Source organism: Spermophilus citellus (genome assembly GCF_964194105.1).
Source record: "Spermophilus citellus genome assembly, chromosome: 4".
In the NCBI taxonomy this organism is placed as follows: Eukaryota; Metazoa; Chordata; class Mammalia; order Rodentia; family Sciuridae; genus Spermophilus; species Spermophilus citellus.
Genome location: NC_138185.1, coordinates 205,279,400 through 205,291,604, shown reverse-complemented (window position 1 = coordinate 205,291,604; position 12,205 = coordinate 205,279,400). Strand labels below are relative to the sequence as shown.

The window sequence follows — 12,205 nt, the reverse complement described above, 5'->3', positions numbered from 1 at the left end:
GTTAATCTTGGAGTCAATCCTAGAGGATTGATACCTAACCATATTTGGCAGATGGACGTCACACATTTGCCAGAATTTGGAAAATTAAAATATTTGCATGTTACAGTTGATACTTCTTCTGGATTTTTGATGGGCTCCCTTCATGCTGGAGAAAAAACTAAAGATGTTATAGCTCATTGCTTACAAAATTTTGCCACTGTGGGCATTCCAAAACAGTTAAAAACAGATAATGCCCCTGGTTATACTTCTACCTCTTTTAAACAATTTTGCTCATCATTTGGCATTACTAATATAACAGGAATCCCATACAATCCACAGGGACAAGGCATAGTTGAAAGAGCTCATCAAACTATTAAAATGTACTTATTAAAGCAAAAAGACGGAATTGGGAAGGGGTATATATTCCCCAAAGATAAACTTAAAATAACCCTTTTTACTCTAAACTTTTTAAATTTGGATTCATCAGGACTTAGTGCTGCAGAAAGGCATACGTGTCCAAAAAATGTACATAAGCCCAAGGTACTTTGGAAAGATATTCTAACAGGACAATGGAAAGGTCCTGACCCAGTAATTGTCTGGAGTCGGGGGTCTGTTTGTGTGTTTCCACAGGAAGAACAGCAGCCGATTTGGATTCCGGAGAGATTAACTAAAGTCCTGACCCAGTGATTGTCTGGAGTCGGGGGCCTGTTTGTGTGTTTCCACAGGGAGAACAGCAGCCAATTTGGATTCCCGAGAGATTAACTAAAGCGATTTTTACAGACCAAAAAGAAGATGATTTGGCTCAAATCCATAACAGCTGATATCCAAAACTCCAATTTGGCTATCCTTACATCTGAGACAGAACCAGGATGCTTTTTTCAATATCTATTTTATTATTGCCCTTTCCCATATCATGAAGTTCTATTTTGTTTTTTGAGCTCATACAGACCTAGGTTAAGTTTTGCTGATCAGTTCTATTTTTTTTTTTTTTTTGACTATAGAGTTTTTAAACATTGCAATGGAGGTTTCACCTGTAAAAAGTTATAAGGCCTTTACTATTATGTTATGTGTTGTATGTATTATATTATGTGTGCACACTTGTGTTTTGTGTTATATGTTTGAATGTATGTATGTCCATATATCATATATGATGAGCGCTCATGAAAAAATGGATCCAAATATTTTTTTTATGCACGTGATTTAAATGGTTTAATTTAAATTGGGTAAATAACTGTTAAGGATTGTTTTAATATGTAAACAAAAAAAGAGGTTAACAGATCTGTTTGTTTACTTTCACCTTTCCTTTTCATTATATTTAATAATTCTCTTCAAGATAATGTAAATTGTTAAGAAAATTGTTTTCTTTTAGTGCCTTCTGGAATGTTACACAATTTTTTCTTCAGCCATTATTGCCAGAATTCCTATCTTCATCCCAGTGCTGGTGAAGACAATGTAAATTGTTAAGAAAATTGTTTACTTTTAGTGCCTTCTGGAATGTTACATAATTTTTTCTTTAGCCATTATTGCCAGAATTCCTATCTTCATCCCAGTGCCGGTGAAGACAAAGATAAAACTAATCTACAGTTTCTGCAATAGCCATCACTGAACTGCTTGCAGAACTCGCCTAAACTATGTGTCACTTGTATGCATTGTAAACTCACTCGTATGCATTGTGAACTATCTGTTGGTGCAGCGACTTGTGGTAATGTTGGGGTATTTTTGCTGATGATGTCATCGGTGGAACAATTTTTCCAACAAGAGCCGTCAATTGGCTTGGTGTATCTTCCTTCCTTCTGCTTGTCATGACAAAGACCTCTCCACAGGTGTGGCTGTATACTGGACCAGTAGTCAATGACGGGTAAGATCCAATTACAATGGTACCAACCTAAGACAGGAGGCTGATGCCCTGAGGTCAGCTCATCCGAAGATGGGTAAGGACCATATGTAGTATTGGACAACCTAAGGCAGGCACGGTCCCTAAGCCACATGCTTGTTGTTTAAACAGAGAGGGGGAGATGTTGAGAGCCACAGCCAAAGGGGCCCCAGCAAACTTCCAGCTGCCGGCTGATGATTGGTTCACAGCAGCCCCAGCAACATCTAGCTGATTGGCTCCTCTGCGGTGATGTTCATTGGGCTGTTTCCCCGCCCTTCAGACTGCAAAGCTGATGATTGGCTCACAGCGGCCCCAGCAACATCTAGCTGACTGGCTCCTCTGTGGTGATGTTCATTGGGCTGTTTCCCTGCCCTTTCAGACCACGGAGCTGCTCATTGGGGGACTTCTTTGGCTCTGCCCACGCGACCCAGCCAATCGGCCTCAAGAGCAGGAGGATTGTGGGAGGTGGTGAGGCTTGTGTGGGTGAGAGGCTTGTGGGAAGCCGGTGGTGGCAGTTGGGCTCTGAGGATTTTTTCATGAGGAGCTGTTTTGTTTGGCGTTTGTAGTTCTAAAAATAAAGTTAGTTTCTTTTGACAAGTGGCTCCTGAATTGTGCCCAGCCAGACTGCGGCAGAGCAATATATTTTGAGCATTGTTAATTAGTTTTCTACACTTGCTGCTTTATCAGAGGTCATCTAAGAAAATAGACTCAGACTCCAACTTCGCCAGGGTTTGTTCATACAGATGAAAATATCCAGGCATTGTGGATCCAGGTCTCCGAGATAATGACTAAATGGCATAGCTTCAGTGGAGTTGGTCTGATCCTTGAGGTTGGACTCTTATGTGCATATAATACTGTACCCCAAATTACTTCAAAGCCCTACCGGGCCTGCTCTTCTGGACATTCAAGTCGAGTTTCTGGGATATTCAAATGAGTTATTACATTACCATGAAAGTACAAGGAAATACTCCAAGAAGACATGTATAAGCTATCTAATACCTATGTGATGAATAAGAATTAAAATGACCATAATGTTTTGGAAATTAAATTTAAATAATAAAACTAGAAATTCTGAAGGAATTTTTTTGCTTACATCAGGAGATTCCCTGATACACTGAAAATTTCTCTCCTATTACTTAGTTAGGAATATTACATTTGAAAAGTTTAGAAGTCCTGGTGAAGTTAATATTTTTTTGAGGTGACTATCCAAAATAGTGTCTATAACATGGCTTTAGCAGTCTCAACATAGGGCCAGACAAGTGGAGAGAGATGTGTAACCCCATCAGCTGTTATTTCAGTATCTGAAGAATTGGTGGCCCAAATAACCAGGAAAAAAATGAAATATAGGCAAAATTCCATCCACTAGAACATAGCACTAAAACACAAAGGCTTTGAAAAAGAATCATAAAAAGCCAGGAAAGACCCAATAAAATGACATTAAAGAGCCTCCAGAACCATTCCTTCATTCCTGCGTTCATTCACTCCTCTGTTAAGCAAATATTTATTGACTGCCTATCATACCGAGCTCTTTCTGGGCACTTGGGATGCAGCTGAATGAAAAAATGCACACCAAAACAAAATAAAAAGCTTGTTTTTTGCTTAAAGAGAAAAAACATAAGTAAGAAAGCATAAAAATAAACAAATTGTGATGTATATTAGAAAGTGATGATATTCCTGATCTACAAATATGTCGTTTTTGTGGATTCTCCTTTAAACAGATTGTAATATCTTCCCTGTTTCCTCATTATAATGGGTCAAGTAGTGTCTCACCCCCACCCCACCATATTCACATCTAGCTGGAACCACAGAATATGACTGCATTTGGAAATAGTGTTTTGTAGATGTATTTAATTAAGTTGAGGCCATACTTGATTGGGGTGGGCTCTAAAGCTAGTGATTGAAGTAATACACGGAGCAACAAATATTGCTGGCGGCCCTGGGAAGCTAGGAAGAGTCATGGAGGATTCTTCCCTTGAGCTTTCGGAGGAAGCTTGGCCCTGCTGACATTTTGATTCCTGACTTTCAGCTTCCAGAACTACAACAGAGTCAAATTTCTACTGTTTAAGGGCACCTGGTTTGTGGTGCTGTGTTATGACAGCCTTAGGAAACTAATATATACTCAGCAATGAGTCAATTAAAATATTTAACATGTGTTCAACTTGTGGCAGTATGAAAGTTATAATTTTACCTTGCTTTGAAAACTATCATTTAACGTAGTAATTCATCTACATCTCCTATCAATCTGATAAGGCAGGTAATATTATTATTCTTATTTTATGAATGAAGATTCCAAGGCGCAGAGAATTTAGATAAATGTTCCCAAGAGCATACCAAGGACAGAAAGCAAGGCATTCGACCCAAATGGTCTCACTCCAGACAAGGTACTTTCTCCTCTCCTGTCCCTACAAATAGTATTGAGATATCTAAAAATGCGGGATTCTTAGCACTTGTAAGGTCTAATTTAGTAGATTCTCTAGAATTTCCTAAGTATTGGGAAACTTTTGTCAAACATTCAAGTACAAAACAAACTTTTTATTTAAATTATTTCATTCAATAATATATTAAATAACTCATGAAAGTATTATTAAATAATACCCCTTAAAGTAATGGTTGTAATTAATTAGACTTACAAATTCAACAATATACAATGGTCCCTCTTTATCCACATTTTTACTTTCTATGGTTACAGGTACCTGGAATCAACTGTGGTTCAAAGACATTACTATTTATCTTGATTCTTTTGAGACAGAGGCCATATCCACACACCTTTTATTACAGTACATTGTTACTATTGTTCCATTTTATTATTATTTATTGTTGCTAATCTCTTAATTTACCTTATTCATAAATTAACTTTATATCAAGAATGTATGCATAGGAAAAACATATAACAGTATACATAGACTGTCAGGCATCCCCTAGGAGTCTTGGTATACTACTATATATGGAAAACTCAAGAAAAACCCAGGTTTTGCATTCATTACTTTAATTAAATATTACTTTATAAAGACATTTACCCACCCCCTCCCTATGCTGCGTTATAAAGGGAATAGTAACCAATTTTATTGCTCATTGGTTCTTGAAACCCATCTTTCCCACTCTATGCCCTTGCCCCTGCAATTCTTCATACTCAACTCCTACCAGTTCTTCAGGCTTAAAGCCTTCTCTGAACTTCAGTTTACGTAAGTTAGTCCCCCACCCCTGCCAAGAACACTCAGCACACTTGCACAACTGTAATTACATGTTTATGTGGCTATCTGACTAATCGTTAGCTTCTGCACTATACTAGAAGATCCTAGAGGAGAGTGTTGGTAGTGTCCTTCATCCAATCCAGCACTCAACACAGTGTCTTGGATATACCCAAAGCAGAATAAAGGAAGTGATAAGTGATGTTGAGGGCATATGGCCCCTCTTTGGTGGGAATTCCACATTGCATGCCTCTCCCAGACCTCCTCTTCTAGCAGCTAGGACAAGGCAGGTACCTTTATACCAATAAGATCCTCCATATAGGATAACACTCTCTGACTCAAATAGGCAGGGACAGGCTTGGTGTGGTAGTGTATACCTCTCAGAGAGGTGAAGACAGGGTATAGCAAGTTCAAGGCCAGTCTCAGCAAATTAACAAGACCCTGTCTCAAAATACAATAAAAGAGCTGAGCGTGTAACTCAGTAGTAGAGAGCCTCTGGATTTAATCCCCAGTACTGAAAACAAACAAAGAGAGTCAGGGACAATTGAGAAAATATTGGTGGCAATATAGAGCCAACAGTTATAGGACCTCAGATGTTCAGTGGCTGTGGTTAAAAAACTGTCCTAACCAGATCATTAGCTGTGGCTCTAACTCCTTGCAGGCTATGGACACTGGCCTATTTTGAAAGCCTTGTTCTAAAATAATGGGAAAGAAGAGTTTCAAGAGCTGTAAGGAATTCTGAAAAGGACCTGAAAGCTGAAGGAGTTGATTTATTCACTTGGGATAAAGATGTCAACAGACAATAAAATCATATAACATGTAAATTATATCATTCTTTTAAATATTTCTTTCCTTCTTAACTGGGCAGAATGGGTTATCTGTTACTATAGAAAATCTTAACTGAAATATATGCTATATATACATTAAAATGTAATATATAAATAATATATGCATATATATATATATATATATATATATATATAGTACTGGCGATTAAACCCAGGGGTGCTTAACCATTGAGCCTGAGCCATATCCCTATCTCTTTTTACTATATTATTTAAAAACAGTGTCTCCTTAAGTTGTTTTAGGGCCTTGTTAAGTTGCTGAGGCTGGATCTGAACTTGCAATCCTCTTGCCTCAGACTCCCAAGCTGCTGGGATTATAGGTGTGTACCACTGGGGTTACACATATTTTTTTAAATTTTATTTTTATATAGAGTTATGCATCACTTAACGGTGGTGATATATCATAGAATATGCTTATAAAAACCTGGATGGTGGTTTGTATAGCCCATTCCACAGCTAGGCTATACTACGTATACATTATTGTATATGTGGTTTGTCATTAACTGATATGTCATTACATGGTGCAAGATGGATTCTATCTTTCTTTCTTTCTATTTTATTGGGCTGTGTTGTCTGGACATAGAGAACCTCTTTTTTAGGTTAGAAACTGATTGTTATTCAGTTTATGACCACTGATTGTTACTAAAACCATTTTGAAATATGGGGAACAGGGATGATTTGAAGATATATGAGATTAGCTTACATAGCGTGAAATAATATTGATAATAAAATTGATTCCTTTTCCTATTGTCTTTCAGTCCTTCTGATACTATCAAGGACACAGAGTAGGGTTGGATCTGTTTAATGCTTCTCAACACTTCCTACTCTTTCTCTTTGCAAAGAGAAGGGAGCCTTGTATTCACAGCATTCACAGACAATAACCTATTCCTAGAATTTCATTACATTTTTGTTTTTGTTATACTCAGTTTTCTGTTTACCTCTCACTTAAATAAGTCATGATAATTTTGCATTTATAGCAGCGATGTATGCTTTCCTAAATAAATTTCTTTCAGTTAAAAAAGTGGTCTACTTAAAATATATTGAGGAAATAGTAGCACAGATGGTACACAGGGCAAAAATCCCAAAGATGATGAATGATTATCTAGTTTAGAAAACACTGGGATAGTGTGCAGATGCAGCATGCAAACGACTAAAAACAACCTCAAAACCACAACAGAGACAGCCACTCCTTCAGAAACATTTCTGAAGAGAAACACGTGTGTGGTGGAAAAACCATTTACTTCATTGAATCCTAAGACACTGAACAGTGGTGGGGGTTAGAGGAAGGAGAGATGGCAATTACTGCCACGATGAAACTGCAAGTGGGTAGGTTAAAGGGACAAGGCAAGGCAAGTTGGCACTTTCTGGAGGAACAATCCACACAAATCCAGAATGACTATCAATGTCTCATTCAGAGAAGGATGGTCCTCTTATACATAGAGGTACAAAAAAAAATGTCAACTTTCTGAATATGAGAGATTGATGGATCAGTCTTGCCGAGCTTCATTTTCAGGTCATTATAATCTATAATTATATTCCAAAATTAATTTTTTTTCAGTACTGGGACTCAAATTCAGGGCCTCTGTTACTGACCTACATTATACCCCAGCCCCCAAATTTAAATTTATAATTTTATTCTTTTGCTTCATTTAAATTACCTTAAATCACTAATTCCCAATTGGGGAGAGTCAATTTTTTTCAGACTTTCTGCATATCAGAGATTGTTGAATGTTCCACTGGGGAGTGGGGGTACTAGCTCTCCCTCTCCTCACCCCCCCCCCAACCCTGGCACCCCGGCCCTGTTAAAGTCACTGTCTCATGACCACTGGAGGACACAGGTGAGGAAAAGACTCAGAACTACCTCTTCAGTAAGAGACACAAACAGTGTAACTGTCTCCCAGACATCATGGGCCAGGGGTATGGGTATCACAGAAAGCTGAGGCCTGTGTAGTACCTTTCAACACCATGAAATATGGGTGGAAGTTAAGGCTTAGGAAAAATTGTTCTCAGCACCATGGTAATTTGTAAAATGGCTAAGCAATGATTCTATAGCATCTGGATAAAGGATTCAGAAATAAGGCAAGTAACTACAAGAGCACGAGTCCTTCCATTTAAATCAGTGCAGGATCTTCAAAAACTTCAAAAAGAGGTACATCAGAACAATACCCCATAGCTCTGGTCAGAAAACATCCCTCAGCAATGGATGTTTTAATTTAAGTAGCTTCAGAAAAGGGATTGCTTCCTTGAACAAGTTATTTATTAATGGCAAAAATATGGTTTGGTGCTTCAGGGAATGCCTCCTGGAACTTAAAAGGTGAGTTTTCTTTCCCTCCCTTCCTTCTTCCCTCTCTTCACCCCTCTCTCTCATTTCCTCTCCCTTCTTTCCTTTCCCCCAATCTCCTAATTTCTGAGTTCTTGCATACTTCTCTGGCCAACGTCCCTCAATGTTATATGTGTTTTATTGAACATCACTGGTTTTCAAACTTTTTTCTCTAAAACCTCATGACCATCCTGGGGGAAAGCTGGCAGGGCAAGACCCACGTACATCTGATGGCAGCCTTTGTAGTTCAATATGATATTTCAAATCCTGTCTCCACCGTTTACAAGCTGAGTGACACGAGTGTGTGTGTGTGTGTGTGTGTGTGTGTGTGTGTGCGCCTCAATGACCCCATTTTATAAATGAGGATAATAAAATCACCTACTTACTTGGATTTTGTGAGGACTCAGTGGGTAAATTGATGCAAAGTGCTGAGACCAGGGCCCCACATAAATAAGCACAGCACAACCATTAGCTTTATGTATTTGACTTCTCCCATAGTCTTTCCTTTGACGGAAGAGTTCTACTGCCCCCAAAAGATTAAAAAAATCACTTTGCTGCTGTCACAGATGGTTGTAGTTCTTGTTTAAATGAGAACATCATAGCATCTAACCCACATTTTTCATTAGTTTTCTCTTCCCCATCTCAGAAAGTCCTCATTGTTCAGAACACAGTACCTTGTCCCCGTTATTCTCAAGGTCACATGCTCCTTGCTGTCTTTATCCAATCACTCTTTGTGATTCAATGGTTTCCCTCAGAGTATACTCAATAGCATCGTGACATCAGAAAGCACCTAATTGAACCTTCTCTTTTACTCTGAACAAAAGTTGAAATCTTCCAAATAAAGGATCTCACCCTGTTTCTTGAGGAAAGAATGAAGAGAGGAGGGTTTCCTGACTCCTATCCCATGGCTTGTTCTCTGACAGTCCTTCTCTCAACAGGTGGTGTAGTTTTGCTCAACATGATTCTAAGTTCCTTTGCATTCTCAGAGCCACATCTCTCTCCAAGGACTCTTGAAATTCTGCCACTGATAACTTTTGCTCTGGTCTTCCCACCACCAGTGGACAACCTATGGCCACCATATTCATTTATTCACTCATTCATATGAGCTTTATTTGAGCTTCTAAACAATTTCAGTTCCTCTGCTGGGTTTGAGGAATTCAGAGTGACAGGGTCACTGTGTTAGAGGAATTCATTTCTACACAGGTAGGTATGTGAATAAAGATGAGTCACAGGAGCCAAGCACAGTGGCACACACCTGTAATCCCAGCAACTCTGGAGGCTGAGGCAGGATGATTGCGAGTTCAAAGCCAGCCTCAGCAACTCTTAGTGAGGCCCTAAGCAACTTAGTGAGATCTGGTCTCAAAATAAAAAATAAAAAAAGCTGGGGTGTGGCTCAGTGGTCAAGTGCCCCTGGGCTTATTCCTCAAAAGAAAAAGTCATAGGAAAGCACACAGTATATAAGGACTAGGATCATATTCATGCACAGAACATTGAGAAGGAGGGTTGTTTACCCAGCCTAGGCATCATGGTCAGGAGAAGCTTCTTAAAGGAACTGACTCCAAATCTAAATAGACACAAGCCAGACAAAGAAAAAAGGAAGGCACTTCAGGTGGGGGACAGAATGTGGGAGGGGGAGCAAGGGCACTGGTGTAAGCAGAGAACTTTGGGGGGATATGTTAGAAGTTGTGCTCAGTAGGAGTGGGAAGTCAGATAAATTAGAAGCAGAGAGGTTTGACATACTGGGCCAGATCTTACAGTGTGAACAGAATAATTTTATTCTAGAAGCTGTACAGAACCAATGTAGCAGTTTCATCAAGAAGATGAGAACTTAATTTATTCTGTAATGGCATCAAGGAGAATGAAGAAGTGCTTAGAGGTTATTGCACTAATTAATCCAGGTGATATAAGAAACTAGGATCTCTTCAAGCACAGAAATATGTACGTACCAAGGCTACAACATTCACTATCAACTGTTGAGTGTTCCTATGAGCTGAATTCTTGAGAACTGTACAACTGTTTTTCAGCCATCTACTTTTTTTTTTTTTTAAGTAGTCTGTATTTTCTTTCTTTAACTAGGTAACCAGTCCAGGTTGTTTGATCATTCTTTCTTTCTGTTCTTCTTCCTTTTTTAAATAAATTAAAAAGCCCTTTTACCTTAGTGTTGACTACAGTTATCCTTTCAATAATCATTAATTTAAATTTCTGTTAAGAAACATTGTGTGTGTGGACCTGAGTGTGTGTGCATGTGTCTGTATGAGTGATTTTAGTTGCCACCAAATTTCTAACTTAATCTTCAGATAAAAAAAAAACATGGTTCATGAAATTTCATAATTTCATTGCTTTACACTTCTTCCATGATTATCAAAAAGAGGAGTTCTAGATGCACTCCTTGGTGGGCAGTTCACCATTAAGAAATTATATATATTGGGTGAAGGGTACATTTTTAAATGGGTTCCTGATTAATTTTTTGACAACTATTTGATAAATAAGCAGAACTAAGACATTTTCTTATCTAGAAAAACTAAAAAGAGATTTTTTTTTTTTGCAATTTTGTAACCCAAGATAAAATTTACAAAGTTTGTTCTTGAATTGCTTTTAATCTTAGTAATATTGGAAGTGAAACCAAGATTCAGTCAGGGATAGGAATAGGTGAAGTGCATAAAGGTAGCATTTTAGAAAGAACACCTCAATGAGTCATTTCCTACTAGAGTTTTGTTACCTTTTCTTTTGTTAAAACACGAGGGTGTCAGGAATGATAACTTTCCAAGTGTGACTTGATGACATTTTTACTTAGGGACAGAGACATGCGAGAGCGCGCGCACACACACACACACACAATATACCAATCTACTTTGGCCAGTTTTCAAGCTGTTTCGTGCACTTCCAAGTGTCCACCTTTCCAGGTGTCTTTGGCCTCTGCATCCTACCCTTTCCTCTCCCGTGTACTCACAGAGTCTGCGTACTGGGCGGTAGGCTGGGGATGCGGTGAATATCCTTGCAGGTGACTTTGAAGTCGTCCTCCTGGTGGCACTCGCAGGGTGGAGATGGACACCCCCTGCCCCCCAGACTCCTGGGCAGGGAGAGCAGCAATACCAGCTGCAGCAGGGACTCCAGCCTCATTTTTCCACTGGTCCCCAAGGCTATATCTTCATCCTGAGCTACTGTCTTATTCTCAGTCCTTTGCGCCTCAGGCAGAGGGAGATCAGGGAGCTGGAGGGGTGGGAGGAGGGAGGACTCCAAGAGGCTGTGACCTCACCACCGCAGGGGAGGCTGGAGAGGGAGGAGAGGCTCTCAAGTGCTCAGCTTCCCTAGGCAACTCTCTACCCAAACAAGCCTACTTGTTTCACTTTTTTTTTTTTTTTTTTTTTGGCTTGAGCCACGCAGCCCGCTCCGTCTGTTCCCAGGCACCGGCGCGGGCTATTCCCTCTGTTTTCTAACCCACCCCAACTCGTTCCTTCCTATTATTTCTCTTCAAAGCCTTCTTTAGAAACCATTCTCCCTACTTTTTCTGTAAAATGCAAAACACCACCTTTCTCCGTGCCCAGGACCCACCCGCACGCACTTTAGCCCGGGAAAGCCAGCTTGGATTGGACGGTGCTGCTGAACTTCAGCTTCGCTGCTGAGAGTCTGGGGCTGGCTCACCGCCCAGGCCAGCCCCGGGTGCAGCCCAAGCGGGCGCGCGACCGCCCTGGCGGACCTTTGATCTTCGAGGCCGCCCGACTCCAGCGCCCACCCCGATCGCTCCGCGCCAGTGGCCCTCTCCCGCAGGAGTCGCCGCCAGCATCCTCCAGGAAGCGACCATCTCTTCCCCGCAACCTCGCTACTCCTCCAGGCGAGTCAGGAACCGGGCTCTGGGGCCATCTGCTGGGGAGAACCGGGAAAGACAGAAACCCTTCCTGGTACCCCAAATGGATCGCACTCCTCCAGCCTCGGGATACATATTTGAGGCTGGCTGGAAATCTGGAAATTCTGGTCTTCCTAGAAATGTTATTACTTCATG

The 12,205-nt window shown here is 40.1% G+C and overlaps 1 protein-coding gene across 1 annotated transcript in view; it reads right to left on the bottom strand.

Moving 5' to 3' along the window:
- TSHR (thyroid stimulating hormone receptor) overlaps nt 1-11,995 on the bottom strand; it is a 153,437-nt gene extending 141,442 nt beyond the window's left edge. The window contains exon 1 of the mRNA XM_081291518.1: nt 11,156-11,995. Coding sequence (XP_081147644.1) covers nt 11,156-11,325 — 170 coding nt within the window. The 5' untranslated portion in view covers nt 11,326-11,995. The remainder of the gene's footprint in view (nt 1-11,155) is intronic.
- Between the last annotated feature and the right edge of the window lie 210 nt (nt 11,996-12,205).